General features: G+C 62.9%; 2 protein-coding genes across 6 annotated transcripts; one reads left to right on the top strand and one right to left on the bottom strand.

Moving 5' to 3' along the window:
- The first annotated feature begins 218 nt into the window (after window positions 1-218).
- PSMD2 (proteasome 26S subunit ubiquitin receptor, non-ATPase 2) lies at window positions 219-17,695 on the top strand. 2 transcript variants are annotated; one of them, XM_064385437.1, is made up of 21 exons: window positions 219-412; window positions 11,296-11,352; window positions 11,722-11,886; window positions 12,134-12,255; window positions 12,628-12,852; window positions 12,956-13,114; window positions 13,385-13,529; window positions 13,718-13,778; window positions 14,034-14,180; window positions 14,342-14,448; window positions 14,839-14,966; window positions 15,046-15,133; window positions 15,475-15,637; window positions 15,721-15,822; window positions 15,910-16,055; window positions 16,268-16,351; window positions 16,481-16,649; window positions 16,748-16,842; window positions 16,996-17,122; window positions 17,208-17,326; window positions 17,407-17,695. In XM_064385437.1, exons 2-21 carry the CDS (start codon window positions 11,332-11,334, stop codon window positions 17,587-17,589), a joined length of 2,556 nt encoding a protein of 851 aa, XP_064241507.1. In that variant the 5' UTR covers window positions 219-412; window positions 11,296-11,331; the 3' UTR covers window positions 17,590-17,695. The 2 variants fall into 2 exon arrangements, with proteins under 2 accessions (XP_064241507.1, XP_064241506.1); XM_064385436.1 differs by lacking the exon at window positions 219-412 and adding an exon at window positions 10,392-10,561.
- On the bottom strand, window positions 414-8,687 carry ECE2 (endothelin converting enzyme 2). 4 transcript variants are annotated; one of them, XM_064385438.1, is made up of 19 exons: window positions 8,513-8,687; window positions 6,781-6,870; window positions 6,264-6,408; window positions 5,870-6,085; window positions 5,671-5,795; window positions 5,380-5,526; window positions 5,238-5,303; window positions 4,878-5,066; window positions 4,334-4,476; window positions 4,105-4,219; window positions 3,744-3,854; window positions 3,459-3,557; window positions 3,293-3,370; window positions 3,013-3,116; window positions 2,612-2,722; window positions 2,258-2,325; window positions 1,425-1,615; window positions 1,257-1,352; window positions 414-1,134 (listed from the first exon to the last, which is right to left on the bottom strand). In XM_064385438.1, exons 1-19 carry the CDS (start codon window positions 8,552-8,554, stop codon window positions 958-960), a joined length of 2,313 nt encoding a protein of 770 aa, XP_064241508.1. In that variant the 5' UTR covers window positions 8,555-8,687; the 3' UTR covers window positions 414-957. The 4 variants fall into 4 exon arrangements, with proteins under 4 accessions (XP_064241508.1, XP_064241509.1, XP_064241511.1 ...); XM_064385439.1 differs by having other exon boundaries at window positions 6,781-6,867; XM_064385441.1 differs by lacking the exon at window positions 6,781-6,870.
- Window positions 17,696-18,467: the final 772 nt, after the last annotated feature.

Below are 18,467 nucleotides of genomic sequence, written 5' to 3'. Positions count from 1 at the left end.
TGCCCTGCGTCGCCCGCAGGCAGAACCACGACTCCCAGCAGCCTTTGCGAGCGCCGCTGTCCGCGGCCGGGGAGTCCCGCGGGGTGCCGGTGCCGGGGGTTCGGGAGGCCCCGGCGTGCGGCTGCGGCCGCGCTGTGCGGGACGGGACCGGCCGGGAAGGGGGCCCGGAGCTCGGAGTGCAGGCTCGGGGCAGGCAGGGAGCTCCCGTGGCTCTGGCTCGTCCCCAGCAGCCTTGCTGTGTTCTGCCCCGCGCGTCGCTTCCCTCAGGGAATGTCCCGGCGGGCAGGTGGCCCCGCTCCCCGGGCGGGGTGTCTCGCCTCCCGCGGCCCCGGCCTTGCCGTCACCCCCCAGCGCCGTCCGGATCCCGCCTCTCCCCCCGCCCCGGCGCCGCCAAGCACCCGGAGCTGCTGGAGTAAGTGGAAACTGCTTTTAATCGTTAAATAAACTCGGCGACAGCCACCCACAGCTGAAGGCACCAGAGTCCCCGCCGCCGCCCGCTGGTCCCAGCGGAGGTGGATGGGGAAGCCAAGCTGGAGCGGGAGGGGACACGGGAAGCGCGGAGCCGGGCGGCCCCAGCCTCCATCTTCGGCGGGCTGGGGGCAGGAGCGGGGGGATCGTGGCTCTGGTGCCTTCCCCGGGACCCCGCTGACCTGCCCGCCCGAGGCGGGGACGCAGCGCAGGGGACGCTGAGCTGGGCCCGACTCAAGCACATCGAGGCTGGGGGGCAGAACTGCGTTTTGGGGCTGCTGCAGCCTCTCTGCCGGCCGTGCCCAGCCCCGAGGCGTGCGTGCGGCTGCGGTGGGTGCCTGGTGCGGGGCCGTGTGTGCCGGGGAGGGTGCACAGTGGGGTGTGCAGTGTGAGCACAGCGGGGGACTGCTCTCTGCCCCTGGCCAGCTCCAGAGGTCTGGGGAGGGGGAGCACAGCAGAGTACCTCTGCCCCCAGCACCCTCCCCGTCCCTACCACACCTCACAGTGCTTGCCGGGGTTCATGGGGGAGCCCAGGGGGCAGCCGAAGTGTTCCACAAAGTCCCGGGAGTTGCTGAGGGTGCCGATGACGCGGTACTTGTCGGGGCTGTGGGGGTCGGTCACCAGCCCTTCGTGGGAGCTCTCGGGCGTCCGGACGGAGCACCAGACCTGGCGGAGCGGAGCGGCCTCAGGGATGGGACAGAGCACCCCCCGGTGCGGGATGGGGAGCTGCGGGGCGGCTCCGAGCAGCCAGGGAGGCACGGGGAGCCCATCATCCTGCTCCGCCCTACCTGCGCAAAGCCCACGAAGAAGAGCTGGTGGTTGGTGAGCCCCAGGGCTGGCAGGCGCTTCTCCTCCCCGTTCTTCTGCAGCCAGGACTTGTAAGCCTGCGGGAGAGCTGGCCTGAAGCTCCGGGAAGGGACAGACAGTTCGTGTCCCCTCCGGATGGCGGCACTCACGTTGTAGGCTGCCTTGAGCCCGCCGTTGTCGGCGATGTTCTCGCCCAGCGTCTGCCGCCCGTTGACCTTCTCGCTGTGCACGGTGTAGCGGCCGTACTGCTCCGTCATGCACGCCGTCCGGTTCTTGAAGGCCTCCAGGGAGGAGTTCTGCCACCATGGCCGCAGGTTTCCCTCTTTGTCGTACTCCCGTCCTGCAGGACCAAGCCGTGGGTTGGGGTGGGACGTGGGGAAGCCATCCCTCTGCAGTTGTAGGGGTTCCCAAAGCAGAATGGGGTGTGATGGGGGAATGGGCACCAGGGGATGCCAGGGGGACCTGGCACCTTGGGTCCACGCCCAGGGGAGAAGGTATCCTCCAGCCCCTGCTGTGGGCAGGCTCTGCCCGAGGCTCAGCCATGCACTCGGGTCCCCAGGCATCCCCCAGTGCTTTCCCGCTGTCCCAGCCCAGAGCTGTGACCCCAAACTCCCTCATTGACCCCATGTCGGCTCCGGGGCTGAGGTGAAGGTGCAAAGCAGAGTGGATGCGAGAGGGACCCATCCCGTGCCCTGGAGGGAGGAGGATGGGGAGGGGGCTGGGGCTGCAGACACGGTGTCCTCACCAAGCGGATGAAGCGAAAGCTGCACAGAGAAGCCGGGGGAAGGTATCAGCAGGTGGCACCTGGGGAGACAGGACGATAGAAGGGGGTGGCCAGGGGGGCACGAGCACACACGATGCAATGGATGGCAAAGCGGGACCCCTGTGCACCCAGGGCACCTCTTCCCCATGCCAGGGGCAGGGGCTGGGGGGGACAGGGAGGTGACAGGGGTCAGGGCCAGCGCTGCCTGTGTGCTCTCACCTTGGTCGTCAAACGCATGGGTCAGCTCGTGCCCCATCACCACGCCGATGCCACCAAAGTTAAGGGCTCTGTGGGGCCACGGGAAAGAACCAGGTAAGTACAGGATGTGTTAATGATGCCATTGCAGCCACCCCATCTCTGTCTGGGCACCCAGTGACGATCTGCTGGGAATCACTCCTCTTGGGGACACTGGTGGCCCTAAGGGGACTCAGGCGGTCTTGACTGCAGCATGTAAAGCCTTGAGGGACACTCAAACCCTTCAGGGCTTTTATTTATGACTGTGGGGGGACTCTGTGGCATGTTGTCCCTGATCCAACCCGTGGCTCCAGGAGGTGGCCCCCATGCCAGACTCACTTGGGGTGGTTGCGGGCGTAGAAGGGAGCCTGGAGGATCCCAGCAGGAAAGACGATCCCGTTCTTGGTGGGCAGGTAATAGGCATTGACAGTCTGTGGGGTCATGCTCCACCTGGCAGGGAGGTGGGACAGGGTACAGGCAGGGGTGTGTCCCTCTCACCCCAGCCCCAGCCTCCTCCTGTGCCACTGCCCACCACAGGGCCCTGCCCAAGGCTGACACTTCTGCCCCATGCTGTTACCAAGGACCTTGCCTGGGGATAAGCTACAGCTACCACAGGTGACCTGTGCTACCACAGGTGACCTCGTGTGCTGTGCTACCCCATGAGGGTGACCTCCTCCCCACTGAGCCAGTGCCACCCAGGATCACACCTCCCCTCCTCCCCGCCCTAGCCCACCCCTTACTGGTCGCGGTTGGGGGGCTTCCGGAGTTGGTCGGCCATCACTTTGGCAGAGAAGTTGTAGAAGTTGAGCATGTTTTGGAAGAAGGAGTCCTCAGAGACCTCGTACTGGTGAGGAAGAGGAGGGATGAGGAAACTGAGGTGGTTCCCCACACCGTGGCCAGGATGAACTCAGTGCTTGGGTGGCTTTGCATAATGTCCCAAATAGGGACATCGCTCAGCAGTGGGAACCCCCCAAGCTTGGCATGACCAAGCTTCTCCCCCACAAGCCGGGTGCCCCCTACCCCATCATAGACATCGTCCAGCTCCTTGTTGTCCAGAATGAAGTCAGGGAAGCCAATCATGTCATAGATGGCGTCCGCCTGCATGGGGAGAGGCCCCAGCAGTGAGATTGGGGGGGCTTATATGGACAGAGTGGGGTTTCCCATCCACTTCCCTCCCTGGGGTCACCTTCTCCTTTGCAGCCTGCCTGGTCTTCTCGTCCATCCAGTCCAGCTGGTCCAGGGATACCTCGAAGGCTGCACGGATCTCGCTGATCATCTCCTCAGCCTGGGGAGGGGAGGGAATGAAGGGCCCCTACCCCCCGCAATGCCTCGGTGGGGACAGGGTGGACAGGGTACAACCTCCCCGGGGGTCTGATTTTCCAGCTCCCTCCCTTCCAGCCCTGGGGCTTGGATGGAACTGGGATTCCCAGGGATGGTGATGGGGAGGGGATGGGGACAGAAGTATTCTCACGATGGCCTTGCTGTCCCGGTCAAAGGTGGCTTTGACGAAGAGGGAGCCCAGCGCAAAGCCCAGTGTGTCATCCGTGTTGGAGATGCAGGTTTGCCAGCGGGGCGTGCAGGACTGTGGGAGCGAGATGAGGGTCCATGAAACCCTCAGCCCACTCCCCTGCTCCCCTGCCTTCACCCAGGCTGGCTCTCCCTCATCAGAGGGGAGATAGGCAGCAGCAAAACCCCCATCCCAAAAGATAATCCCTGGGTTCCCGCTGAAGCATCCAGGTCTTAGCATCCCAAGGGCATCTGAAGGACAGAGGAGGTCCTGGCTGCTTCCAGGCTGAGTGTGGGGGGGGTCTGATCCCAGGGCTCTGCGTTACCTTCCTGGTGCCATAGAGTGTCTCCAGCAGCCTCTCCTGGGCTGTCTCGAAGCGCTGGTCCAGGCTGGAGGCTGTCTTCTGCACCAGGTTCCAGATCAGGTAATTGTTCAGGATGCTGTGGGGGCAGAGAGATGCTGCAGCTCACACGGTCTATGACTTCAAGACACTGATGAGCCCAAAATGTGTCCCTGCCGTGGGGGCCACAGCCGGGGATATGAAGGAGCCTCACCTCCTGTCAGTGTCATTGATGAGGTCAGAGACCTGCTGAAGGTAGGTGTCCCCATACACCACCACAGGCTCCGTGTCCGCCAGCTCCAGAGGGGCCAGGGCGTAGGAAAGGTAATCCAGCCAGTCAATGGCAGGGGCCAGCAGCTGGAGGGGACACAGCAAAGTGGCACCAGGGGGTTGGCATAGCAATGCTGCATCCTGCTCAGCATGCTCAATTCCTGGGGCAGGAACTGTGTTTTGTGGGAGGGACTCAAAGTCCCTCACCACTCCAGATCCTTCTCTGCACCCCTCCTGCTGCTCTTAATGCTGCAGGACAAGGAGGGGACCCCTGGACCCCACAATACGAGCTGGCAGCTTCCCCCAAATGGTAACAACTGGGGGGTGGGCTCTGCTCTTCAACACCCAGTGCGTGTCCCACAGCACATGGGGCTGCCCAGGGTGTCCCAGAGCGAGCACAGCAATGGACACAGACCCCTTGGTGCCCTCTGGACAAGTCCCCATATGTGCCAGAAGGGTGTCCCCAGGCTGCTCTGGGCCATGCCCACCTGCAGCTCGGCAATGCTCATCTTGTGGTAGATCTTCTCGTCATCCCGCCGCTCAGCCTGGGGCACGGTGATGTTGGCCAGCTGGGTTTCAAACTCCAGCACCTGCTGCATCTGGAGGCGCGTGGGCTCCGGGGTGCCCCCCAGCAGCGTGCCCAGCTCCACCATGTAGTCCAGGTACGCTGCCAGAACCTGTGGAACCCCAAGCCCTGCCTCAGTGCCAACCACAGCTCATCCCACCTCCCTGGGTGGGCACCCAGCAGGCAGGATGGAGATGCCAGGTGTGTCCCAGTGCTGCTCGCACCCCATTGCCATGGGTTTCCCCTGACTGCTGTTGGCAGAATGCCCAGCACCCAGCCTCACCCTCTCGTTGGCAGTCTTGTTCAGATAGTAATCCCGGGATGGGAGGAAAAGCCCCGACTGGTCCACCTGGGGGGAGAGAGGGGCAGTGTAGACATTCTGGTGTCCCCCGGTGTCTGCCACCCCTGGGAGCCAAGGTGCCAACCTGGATGATGTTGCTGTTGGAGCTCTTGGAGTCTGCACCCACATACACCGTGAAGAAGGGGGTTGCCCGGTATGTGCCTGACACGCTCTTGAGTACCTCCATGAAGCTGGTTTGGTTCCAGGAGCCAGTGATATTCCATCCCCCAATCTGCCAGCAGACAGACCCAGCACCTCAGGGATGGATGGGGTGCATCCCTGAGGTTTACTCCCTCCCTGGTTATGTGAAGAGCTAAGCAAGAGATGTGCTGGGCTGAGCCCTGCCAGCTCAGCTCACGTGTGGGTGTCTGCCCACCTTGTCGATGAGCTCCATGAGGGGCTGGGAGCCCAGCTCCTCTATCCTCTGCTCCTTGAGGCAGGACAGGTAGTACCGCTGTGTCTTCCGCTCTGCCTCGCTGCTGGAGTTGAAGGTGGCGTTTTCTGCGGGAGGCTGTGGGTCAGCCCCAGTGACACCGGGGTCACCCCCTCAGTGTCTGCGACCCCTTGGTGCCCACCTAGGAGATGCTTCATGATGGCCTGGTTCTGGTCCCAGATGCTGTTGAAGGTGCTCCACTTGGAGCGCCCGTTGGGCAGCGGGTTCCTCTTAATCCAGCCCCCGCACGAGTACTGGTAGAAGTCCTGGCACGGGTCCATCTCTGTATCCAGGGCCTCCAGGATCTTGCTGGCCACCCGGACACAGGCATCCGTCAGGCACGTGCTGTGAGAGGGATCTGGCAGGGAAGGCATGCCTGGGGCTGGGCGAGTGTACTGGGGGAAACCGAGGCACGGAGCGGGGCCAAGCCCTGTCTGTACCCCAGGATGGGCAGAGCACCTGGAGCAGGTACCCTGGGCTGACCCACCACTCCTCATCCTCCCGGGTGTGGGGACACCGCTGGCAAGTCTCCCTACCTCTGCGGTACTGAATGGCCAGAGTGACGATGGCGACGCTGAGCAGCAGGGCCAGGGAGACGGCGATGGCGCAGAGCACCAGCTCCAGCTGGCTGCGCGAGGCCAGGCGGCTCAGCAGCGTCCCCGGCCCCTTCCGGAACCCCACCTGGGCAGGGGCAGGACCTGCCATCGCACCATGGGGGGCTGAACATCACTGCCCCCCTTCCCTCCCTGCCACTCCCCAGTGCCTGGCGTGGCTGCACGAGGAGTGAGGACCAGGGCATCCCTCCCCACCAGCCCTGGCAAGCCGGTGGTGGGTGCTGGCAGCCCCCTGCAAGCCACAAGGAAGGACGATCGTCCAGGCACACTCTGTGCTGCATTTTGGCTGACTCCCAGCACATCCCTGGGGACGGCCATGTCTGGCTTGGCTCCCAACCCTGCTCCCACTGCCCGCTCGGTTGCAGGCAGGCCCCAGAGGGTGAGGACGGGGCTAGAGAGGATGGAGAGGGGAAGGGTGGAGGAGCCGGGGCAGACCCACCTCCACGCTGTCGGGAGAGGCGCTGCCATCCCCCGCTGGCTCCGGCCCCTCCTCGTCCTGCAGCGTGGCACGCTTGTAGTTGGGCATCTGCTGAGGGAGGGAGCGGGCTGGGCAGGGGCGTGGGGGTGGCTGTTCCCCGCCCTGCCACACCCTCTGGCTCTTATGGCAGGGCCGAGTGCCTGCTCAGTGAGTACACAGTGGGGCTGAAGCAGCCCCTGACCCCCCTCAGTGTGCCTGGACCTCCCCCAGAGGTTGTCCCCAGCCCTGTGTGGCCCTGGAGAGCTTGGGGAGAGCTGCTAATGAGGGGCTTGGGGGGCCATCACCGGAGCATCCCTCTGCATAGCCATGGCATCAGCCCTGCCGACAGGTGACACATCGCCACGGAGACATGGTCCCCGTCACCAGGCAACGGTTTCCTAGTACTGCTGTCTCACCCCTCCTCCCCTGACTGGAACTTTCCATGCAGATGTGCACCGGTCTGAAACATCTGGAAGTGCTTCCAGCCCCATCATGGCTCTGGGGGTGACCAGGATGCAGGACAGAGTGTGCAAGGGGAGAAGGGGCACTGCAGTGTGTACCAGCCAGCAGGGCAGGGTCCCCCTCACTCCTGGCCTTGCCAGGCAGCTTGCACAGATCCAGCCGTGAGGGCTGCTGAGGACTCAGCCAAGAGGGAGGTGGTGGAGTTGAGCCAGCAGCATTGGTGGGGGGGGATAAGCTAGAAGAAAATGCTGGAGGTTTTGGTGGAAGAGAATCAGCAGTGCCGCTGGTTGTGAGCTATCCTTAGGCTTCAGAGTTAATGCCTGGGTGGGTTGCAGCTCACCCTCCAGTCTGTGCTGCAGACTAAAGTGAATGCCCAGCCTGCAGGGTTGCTGTCATGGGGCGGGAAGGAGCTGGGGTGGGATGGATGATGGGCAGGGGGGAAAGCAAGCAGAGTGCCTCATGCCCAGCTCTGCCCACTGCCACACTGCTGGGATGAGGAGGGGGCACTGCCAAGGGCTGCAGCAGGAGGGTGGGATTGGCAGGAGATAGCAGGAGCCCCCCACCGAGTCGGGCTCCTGCAAGATGCTGGAATTAGGAAGGATTGCTCAGCATCCTGTAGGAGCTTGGCCAGCCTGGCCCCCCCACCACCCCAGCTCTCCTCAACGTGCTCCTTTCCTCTCCTGGGTGGTCCTCATCCTCGGCAATAGCCAGCACCCCCTCTCCAGCATCTTCTGTAGCATCCTCAAGGCAGGAGCCTATTTCTGGGGCTCCTCCTACCCCCTCTGTAGGGCTGAGACCCATGGGGACAGGGCCCCCTGCCCCCTCAGAGGTGCTGTCTTGGGGCTCACCCTATGAGCAGCATTACCATACTCAGTGGAGTGGGGTTTGTGGGGCCATGGCTGAACCACCCCAGTTCCCTCTGTCCAACCCCAGGCAGGGATTTGGAGGGGGTCCTTCTTCCTCCACCATGGGGGACAGGACCCTCTAGCCACTCAGTTCCCTTAGCCCCGGCACCACGCAGCCCCTGCATCCCATAGGCTCTCGCCGCCCCCCGTAATCCACCAGTCCCCCCCGCCTCCCTCCATCCCTCCCTCTGGTTCCCGAAGCCCCCGCAGCCCTTCCAGCTCTTTGAGTTCTCCAACCCGGGGCTCTCCTGTGCCCCGACCCCCTCCTGTCCCCCTCGCCGAGCCCCTCGCCGCTGTCCCCCTCCTCTTGCCCTCCTCCCTGCCGCGCCGCTGCCCCGGGCACTCACGGCGTGTCCAAGCTCCTGTAGGGCCACGTTCATCCTGGCCATCCCGGGCCGCCTCCCGCCTAGCTCCGCTCCCCGCCCGGGCCGCGCCGGGCCCCCGCCGCCGCCGCAGCGCCGCCTGCCTCCGCCGCCGCCATGGCCCGCACCGGGCGCCGCGCTGCCGCCGAGACCGGCACCGGGGCTGGGCAGGGATGGGGCCGGGCGGCGATGGGGCCGCGCCGGAGGGATGGAGCCGCAGGGGCTGAGCCCGGCGGAGCGCGGACCGCAGGCACCGGGCGGGGGCGACGGGGGCCGGGAGGGGCTGGAGCTGGAGCGGCGACCCCGGTGCCCAGCCCTGTGGCACCGCTCAGCTCCGCTCGGCCCGGCCGGCCCGGCGGGGTGACCGCCGTGCGCGCGGGAGGAGCTCCGCACCGGCACCGGCACGGGCACCGGCACCGCCGCTTGCACCCCCGGAGAGCCGCAAAGGCACCCGCAGCCGCCCTCACCGGCACCGGCACCGGCACGGGCAGCGCAGCTCGGGCTCACATGCGGCTGCCCGCAGCGGGCACCGGCGCACGCAGGCAGGGACACAAGCAGCGGCTCATGTCTGCAGCGCTCGGGGGGCACAGCAGCGCCGCACGGTACCGGTCACCGGCGGCGGCCGGTAATGGGGCACGGCACGCCGTGCACCGGCACGCGGGCACGCCCCCAGCGCAGCACCCGCGCTGCTGGAGGCACACTGACACCCGGTACCGAAAGGACGGCACCCCGATGCCACCCCCAGGCCCACGCCACACGCACCCAGGGGGCACAGCCGTGGCCAGAGCCTTGGCAGCGAGCACAGGCCGGGGCTGCGCACAGCTGCACATCCCCGACAGCTCCCAGCCCTGTGTGACCCCCTGTCCGGGACAGGGTCCCCGCAGGTCACCGCTCGGGGGTTCAGGGGTGAGAGTGCTCCCCAGGGTACCAGGCGGGACCGGGTACCAGTTTGGGCAGCGGCCCATCCGTCCAGCCAGGGACACGGCGTGCAGGGGTGTGTGTGGGCACAGGCGGCGGGCACCAGGCTGCCCACGGGGGTCTGTGCCCTGCGGGGGCCGCGGCAAGCCTGCCAGCAACGCTGCTTCGCCTGCCCAGCTCGGGAGGCAGCGCTGCCCGTGCCAGGGCGGTGGAGCCCCGCTGGCAGCGCAGCGGCCGCTGTGAGGGTCAGTGCCGGTGCATTGACACACTGGTGGTGTGTCAGTGCCGGTACCGGTGTCAGGGTCAGTGCCGGTGCATTGACACACTGGTGGTGTGTCAGTGCCGGTACCGGTGTCAGGGTCAGTGCCGGTGCCAGGGCCACTGCCAGCGTCAGTGTCGATGCCCGTGTCAGTGTCCATGTCAGTATGGTGTCAGTGCCGGTGTCATCGTCAATGTCAGTACTGGTTTCAGTATCAGTGCCGGTGTCAGTGTCGGTTTCAGTGGCAGTGTCGGTGCCGGTACCGGTTTCAGTGGTAGTGCTGGTGTCATTGTCGGTGCCGGTACCAGTTTCAGTGCCGGTACCGACACTGCCACTGATACCGGCACCAACACTGACTGCCGGTGTCAGTGTTGGTACCGGTTCAGTGCCGGTACCGGTTTCAGTGTCGGTGCCGGTACCGGTGACAGTGTCATTGTCGGTACCGGTTTCAGTGTCGGTGCCGGTACCGGTGACAGTGTCAGTGTCGGTACCGGTGCCGCTTTCAGTACCAGTACCGGTGTCATTGTCGGTACCGGTGTCATTGTCGGTGCCGGTGCCGCTTTCAGTACCAGTACCGGTGTCATTGTCGGTACCGGTGTCGTTGTCGGTACCGGTGCCCGCAGCACGTGCGGCCGCCCCGCCCTTGGCCCCGCCCCCGGCGCGCGGCGGTGCCGTCACGGCGTTGCGCAGGCGCGGTGCGGCGGAAGCACGGCCGGGCGAACATGGACGCGGGCGGTGGCGGCGGACAGAGCCGGGTGCAGGGCGGCCCCGGGGCGGGCGGCGACGAGAAACCCACGCCGCCCTGGGGCCGGGACCGCCGGGACCCGCCCTCCGGGCCCGAGAAGGAGCAGGAGCTGGTGAGTGCCGCCGCGCCGCGGGCCGCAGCTGAGTCACGGCCCGTTCGGGCCCGCGTCACCGGCGGGGCAGGACGTCATCCCGCGTCACGGGGTTGGCCGGCATCCCTCCGGGAACCGGACGTCATCCCACGTCACAGGCTTGGCCGGCATCCCTCCGGGGACTCCCTCCCTGGCGGCAGCGAGGGGTTCCCTCCGGCGGGCCCGGCACTCCTGGGGTGCCCGCCTGACGCAGCCGAGGGCTCCCCTTGCTGGGCGGGGGTCGGGGGTCCCAGAGCCGTGTTGGAGAGGGAAGCTGTGCTGTAACCAGGGGGTGTGTGTGACTGTGGGCACTATGGGGGGATCCCCCTTTGCCCAGCAGGGGTGACCTTGGCTCAGGGGTCCCGGTGGGCTGAGGGACACAGTCTGTGGGTGAAGGGGCTGCTGTTGGTGGGGTGTGCCCCGCTGGGCTGTGACCTGACGTGCCCCTCTCTGTGGGGTTGTTTTTATACAGCACAGAGTAATAGGGGAGGTGCATCTCACACCCCGGGAATGGGTGGTTTCTTTGGGATGGTCTCCCCAGTAATGTGAGCATTGCTTCACCCTGGCAGAACTGGGGCAGGGTGGTGTCCTGGACAATGAGTGCATCACTTTGTCCTGGTACCCCTGTGGCTTGGGGTGACGTCCCTGCCTCTGTCACACTGAGACTTCCTGTGCTCTGCACCCTTAACTTTGCTTTCTCCTGTGCATTTTGGCAGTCTGAGGAGGACAAGCAGCTGCAGGATGAGCTGGAGATGCTGGTGGAGCGCCTGGGGGTGAGTCTGTGCTGTGTCCCTCAGCAAGGAGTCCTGGCCAGGATTTGACTCTGTCTCTTGCTTATGGCAGTTCCTAGTGCAGTGGAGATGGGATTTTACCTTGAATGGGGTGGGCCCCTGCTTGTCTGCTGTGATCTGTCCCCCAGCCTTGCTGCCTGTCTGACCTGTGCCCGAGGCACCTCTGTGTCCCTGGTGCGAGAGAGGCTTTCTGCCCTGCTGTGCCCTCCTTCTCCAGCTCTTGGGCTGCAGGAGGCAGCCCAGGGTGCAGGGCTGTTCTGCCAAGAGCCGTGGCTGTGTTTGGGGAGGGCTGGTGAGGTGGTGGCTCAGGAGCCAGCCCCTTGCTCCCTGACAGGCAGCTTCCCTCTGCAGGAGAAGGACACGTCCCTTTACCGCCCAGCCCTGGAGGAGCTGCGGAGGCAGATCCGCTCCTCCACCACCTCCATGACCTCCGTTCCCAAGCCCCTCAAGTTTCTACGGCCCCATTATGGCAAGCTGAAGGAGATCTATGAGAACATGGCTCCAGGAGAGAACAAGGTATAAACTCTTGGCCCCACCATCCCATGTGACTCAGGGGACAGTGCTGGGGCAGGCAGTCGCAGAGCCCTCTGGGCCCTGGGGTCTAACAGCACTCTGTGTGACTTGCTCCAGGGGATTATAACTTGTCAGGATTGTACCTTTGCCCCCTGTGGTGGTTTGCAGGCACAGGGAGGGTGTTGTGTCCCTGGCTGCCCCTGGTTCCCTGTGCCTGGCCTGTGTCTGGAGCTCTGCACTCTTTCTGCAGCGCTTTGCAGCAGACATCATTTCAGTCCTGGCCATGACCATGAGTGGGGAGCGTGAGTGTCTGAAGTACCGGCTGGTGGGCTCCCAAGAGGAGCTGGCATCTTGGGGGCATGAATACGTCAGGTAAGCCTGAGGGGAACCAGAGGGGAAGGGTAAGGGCTCAGGGGAATTTCCTGGAGCGCTTTAGCTCTAGCCTGTCTGGGGTGTGTCTTGACTAGCTGGTCATGTGTTCAGCTGCCCTTATCACACCTGCACTTGTGTCACTTCATGCTCTATTCACAATGGTTTTCTAGCTGCAGAGGTCTTGCTGCCATTGCCTCTGAAATCTCTGGTCTTAACCTTGTTTATCTTCTGGCCTTGTCCCCCATAAGGTCTGCAGAATGCAGAGCCTCCATAAACAGCACACAGCCCTGGCTAACTGGGAGCAGCTGCTCCCCATTCTCATGGCTTAGTGAAACTGGTTTTTGTAGTGGTGATGTCCCTTTGTTCCTGCAGGCACTTGGCAGGAGAGGTGGCCAAGGAGTGGCAGGAGATTGATGAAGCTGACAAGGCTCAGAGGGACACACTCCTCACCCTGGTCAAGGAGATTGTCCCCTACAACATGGCCCACAACGCAGAGCATGAGGCCTGTGACCTGCTCATGGAGATAGAGCAGATGGACATGCTGGAGAAGTACATCGATGACAATGCCTACTCCAAAGTGTGCCTCTACCTGACCAGGTGAGGGGGCTTGGCAGGCCGAGGTGCTGGACGGGGCCTGATCCCTGTTGGGCCAAGGTTGCCTGATCTGGTTGTCACCCTGGTGTCTGTCTCCTCCTTGAAGCTGTGTGAGCTATGTCCCAGAGCCTGAGAACTCGGCTCTCTTGCGCTGTGCCCTGGGCATCTTCCGCAAGTTCAATCGCTACCCTGAAGCCCTGCGCCTGGCGCTGATGCTCAATGACGTGGAGCTGGTGGAGGACATCTTCACTTCCTGCAAAGATGTGTAAGCAGAGATGTTCCCTGCCCTCTGCAGCCTTTGCTCATCCTGGTGGGGCAAGGCTCCCCATCTGGGCAGAGACAGGTTGGATCTGTCACTGTTAGCGGTGTCTGGGGTTTTGGATTGAGGCTCTTGTCCCTGAAATGAGGATGGGCAGGAGTGGGTCATGTCTGTATGCCCTGGGCAGGGCAGGTTGGCTCACTGCTTGATGAACCTGTGTTTGTGCTGGGGCTTGCTGGGTTCTGGACTCTCAGGAAACCCCTCCCCTCTGCACAGAGTTGTCCAGAAGCAGATGGCCTTTATGCTGGGCCGCCATGGGGTCTTCCTGGAGCTGAACGAGGATGTGGAGGAGTACGAGGACTTAACGGAGATCATGTCCAATGTCCAGCTCAACAGCAATTTCCTGGCCTTAGCCAGAGAGGTGAGTGTCCCAGCTGGGTAAAGCACCCTGGGCTACCTGCAGCTGTGGCTGCCCTGGCTGCCAGGCTCTGTGGCAAAATTGAGAAGAAATCCATCATCCCTATGATCTGGGCCAGACACCTCCTGGAGAGGTTGCCATGGTAGGATGTGCTGGCCAGGAGGTGACCCCCTTCTCCCTTGTCTTTGCAGCTGGACATCATGGAGCCCAAAGTGCCAGATGATATTTACAAAACCCACCTGGAGAATAACCGTAAGGGCTTGTGTTGTGGCTTTTATGGTCCCTGCCTGAGTGGAGCTCTTGTGGCTGCCAAGCACCTCTGAGCCTGTGTGGTCAGATGTGTATCTGAGGTGGGCAGATGGCCTGCCCGTGGTCTCTGGCCTGTGGATTTGGGGTTCTCCTTCCTGCTGATGGGACAGGTCCTTGTTCCCCTATGGTGTGGGATGGCTGCATGTTGAGGGCTGGCAGGGCTTCTGTTGCTGCTTTCCTCACCCTGTTGTTCCACAGGGTTTGGGGGAAGTGGTTCCCAAGTGGACTCAGCCCGGATGAATTTGGCCTCCTCCTTTGTGAACGGCTTTGTGAATGCTGCCTTTGGACAGGACAAGCTGCTGACAGATGATGGCAATAAATGGTTGTACAAGAACAAGGACCATGGTGAGTTAGCAGGGCTGGAGGTGCCTCTAGGCTTGGGGTTGCCACCCTGTCCCTTTTGGGGTAAGGGTGGCTGAGCTGGCCTATGTCTGTGGCTAGCATAAGCCCCAGCCAGGGCACATCAGTTCAGGCCTGACGAGGGCCTTTCTTCCCTGGAACCACAGGGATGCTGAGTGCTGCAGCCTCGCTGGGCACAATCCTGCTGTGGGACGTGGACGGGGGGCTCACACAGATCGACAAGTACCTGTACTCCTCAGAGGATTACATCAAGGTCAGTGACAGATCCTGGCTCTGTGTCTGCTTGGGGCAGTCCTGCTGTGAGCTGGGTGTGCAGCTGGCTGGGGAATGGTCCTTGCTTTGGTCCCCTGTGCAGCTCAGCTCCTGGACAGAGAAGGGTTGGATGCCCTGTGTCCCAGGCTTTTGAGCAGCTCACAGTGAGTTGCTGGTCTCTTGGGGACTGCCTGAAGCACCCTTGGGGCTCCCCTTGTCACAGAGCTATGACCTTTGGATTTCTCAGCTTGATCCAGAGTGGCGTTGCCCACTTTGTACCAATTTACCCATCCTGGGGCCTGGGTGTGATGTGTGAGGTGACATCAGTCACTGGCTGGCAGGGGGCTTTGTGTGTTGGTGGCTAGTGTGTGATGGTGCTTCTGCCTTGCAGTCTGGAGCCCTCCTGGCCTGTGGCATCGTCAACTCAGGGGTGAAGAATGAGTGTGACCCTGCCCTGGCCCTCCTGTCCGACTATGTCCTCCACAACAGCAACACCATGAGGATTGGAGCCATTTTTGGGTAAGGGCCTGGCCCCAGCCTCCCCCTGCTGCACAGGGTGGTGCAGCTCCTCCCTCACACCCCTCTGGACTCTATGCAGGCTGGGACTGGCGTACGCGGGCTCCAACCGCGAGGATGTCCTGACTTTGCTGCTGCCTGTGATGGGAGACTCCAAGTCCAGCATGGAGGTAGGGCATGAGGCAGGGTTTGCCTGTGATTCCTGCTTCCCCATCCAGTGCCCCAGAGCTCCTGGGAATACAGGCACTGTCCTGCAGCCAGCTTGAGCTCCAAGAGCAAGGCCACCTGTCCTTGCCCAGCACTGTGCTGTGCCAGAAGAGCATGACCCTATTTTCCTTATCTGAGCTGCTGCCACAATGGGATTGCAGCAGATTTAGGAGGGTAGGAAACCATCAGGTCTCCCAGTAGCCCAGATTTTCTTAGGAAGTGGAGACCAAGGATACCTAGTGCTACAGACCAGCTTACTCTGAGCTTTCCCTGGGTATGACATGGCTCCTTCCCCCATCACTAGGTGGCTGGTGTGACTGCCCTGGCCTGTGGGATGATATCAGTGGGCTCCTGCAATGGGGATGTCACCTCGACTATCCTCCAGACCATCATGGAGAAATCAGAGACAGAACTGAAGGATACCTACGCCCGATGGCTGCCACTTGGCCTGGGCTTGAACCACTTGGGTAAGGCTGGACAGTGCCAGTGGCTCATGGGGTGGGAGCATTCCTCCACTGCTGTCCTTAAACCACTATGCTTTCCTTGACAGGGAAGGGAGAGGCAATTGAGGCCATCCTGGCAGCGCTGGAGGTGGTGTCGGAGCCATTCCGCAGCTTTGCCAACACGCTGGTGGATATCTGTGCTTATGCAGGTGAGTTGGGCTGGTCGAGGTGGGGGGAGGCAGGAGCAGAGCCAGGGTCCTCTGCCTGCTGATCGTGGCCCTCCATTTTCTGCCCAGGCTCAGGGAATGTCTTGAAGGTGCAACAGCTCCTGCACATCTGCAGTGAGCATTTTGACTCCAAGGAGAAAGAGGAGGACAAGGACAAAAAGGACAAGAAAGAGAAGGAGAAGAAAGAGAGCTCAGCTGACATGGGTGCTCACCAGGTGGGGAAATGTGGGCCGGGGTCTGTGTTCCTGGACCTGGCTTTGGAAGGGTCCCTAAGGCCCTTGTGGTGTCAGAGCAGAGGGAAAACAGCTCCTATCAGGATCCCCTGCTCACCCTGTCCCCCTGGGCTCGGGGTGGGCACAGAGGCTTAAGAACCTGTGTGCTGGGCTGGGTGCTCCCTGCGTGGTGCTCAGGGCCGGTGTCCCTGCAGGGCGTGGCGGTGCTGGGGATCGCGCTCATTGCCATGGGCGAGGAGATCGGCGCGGAGATGGGCCTGCGCACCTTCGGCCACCTGGTGAGTGACACCAGGGGACAGCACAGAGCCGGGAAGGGGCCTCGGACTAGAAACTGGGCATTGCCTCACATCTCAGTACACCTTGCTGCGCTTGGTGATCTGAGTGTAACACCCAGCTCCCCTCTGCAGCTGCGGTACGGGGAGCCCACCCTCCGCCGTGCTGTGCCCCTGGCCCTGGCTCTTATCTCAGTCTCCAATCCCCGGCTCAACATCCTCGATACCCTCAGCAAGTTCTCCCACGACGCTGACCCCGAGGTCTCCTACAACTCCATCTTTGCCATGGGCATGGTGGGCAGTGGTAAGCCTGGGGACAGCCTGGTTTGGGGTTTGTTTGGGTGGAAAGCTGGAGAGACCCATGCCTTGTACACTACTGTGCCTGTGCCTCCTTGTCCCCAGGTACCAACAACGCCCGGCTGGCAGCAATGCTGCGGCAGCTGGCCCAGTACCATGCCAAAGACCCCAACAACCTCTTCATGGTGCGGTTGGCCCAGGTGATGATACTGTGCTTGTGTGTGGAAGGGGAAGTTTGGGGTCCCTGGGTGTGGGAGGAGAGTGGTGTCCTGGGGATGTCACCCTCCTGAGGGCAGGGCTGGGAGTCCCAGATAACTCCATCACTCTTTCATGTACTTTCTGTGCCACACCAGGGCCTGACTCATCTGGGCAAGGGGACGCTCACCCTGTGCCCGTACCACAGTGATCGCCAGCTCATGAGCCAGGTGGCTGTGGCTGGGCTGCTGACCGTCCTCGTGTCCTTCCTGGATGTGCGCAACAGTGAGTGCTGTTGGCTCTGTCCCCCCAGTTCTCTGCCTCGCAGCGTGGGCATTGCTCAGCCCCTGTACTTCTGTCTTCCCCGCAGTTATCCTGGGCAAGTCCCACTACATTCTCTATGGCCTTGTTGCTGCCATGCAGCCCCGCATGCTGGTCACCTTCGATGAGGAGCTGCGGCCTCTGCCCGTGTCGGTTCGGGTGGGACAGGTGAGGGGCAGCCAGGGCTGGGCAGGGGTGTGCTGGTGTCCCTCTGTGTCCCTGGCATTGATCTCACTCTTCTCTCACAGGCTGTGGATGTGGTGGGCCAGGCAGGCAAGCCCAAAACCATCACTGGCTTCCAGACTCACACAACACCAGTGCTGCTGGCACACGGAGAGCGGGCAGAGCTGGCCACAGAGGAGCACGTGCCTGTGACGCCCATCCTGGAGGGATTTGTTATCCTACGCAAGAACCCCAACTACGATGTTTGAGCCAAGGGGAAGCTGGGGGGTGGGTAGGTGGTTTGGGAGGGGAGGGAAAACCCTAGTTTGTTTTTGTTACTGAGAGTCAAGGAAATAAACTATGTGGAGACTCGTGCTGCCCTCTTCTCCTTGTGCTGGGAGCGTGGGCTGGGCTCTCATCCTTTTGGCCGTGCCTGTGGCCCATGGCGGCTGTGCACAGTGCAGATCCCAACATGCAGGGTATGAGCACAGAGTGGTGGGGTGCCATGCCCCACAGCATGCAGCTGTGCCCTGTGGGTGTGCCTGGCACAGCCGCATGTGCTCAGAGTGTGCAACTCCCCTTTAGCCCAGCGTGGCCTGGCTGGGACTGCGCTCCTGGGGGCTTTTGGCTGGCAACTCTGAACTTTCAGCTGCCCTGCCAGATGTGCTGGGCTCTGCCATCATTTGGTGCTGCTCCAGAGCTGACATTGGGGTTAAAAGCAGCCAGGGAGGTGGGGATAGAAGCCACATGGGAAGTATTTTTGGCAAAGAGGAAGGCCCTGCCCTGTTTCCTAAACTGACAGTGTCTGGGTCCTGCTGTGCCCAGCTGGGTGAACCGGGGAGGCTGTGCCTGGGTGGGAGTGGGATGGGTCGGGGTAAGGTGCTGCATCCAGCGTGGGGGCTCTGGGCGGGTGCAGCTCCCGGCCGGGAGAAGGTGGGTGCAGGATGGGCGCAAATCCCGTGTCAGAGCAGGGCCCGGGTGGCTGCATGTCCCGGGACGGCGCACGAGGGTGCAGCCACGGCTGTGGCCAGAGCTGGATGGAGCACGGGCGGGCGCACGCCGGGACAATGCCAGCTTCTGGGCGAGGCCGGGTCCCGGTGGTGCCGAGCACCGACTGGGTGCGGGTGCCGCTGCTGCCGCTCCCTGG

This window comes from Passer domesticus, chromosome 11 (genome assembly GCF_036417665.1).
Source record: "Passer domesticus isolate bPasDom1 chromosome 11, bPasDom1.hap1, whole genome shotgun sequence".
Lineage (NCBI taxonomy): Eukaryota > Metazoa > Chordata > Aves > Passeriformes > Passeridae > Passer > Passer domesticus.
The sequence above is the reverse complement of the archived record's forward strand: the minus strand, read 5'-3'. Positions and strand labels throughout refer to the sequence as shown.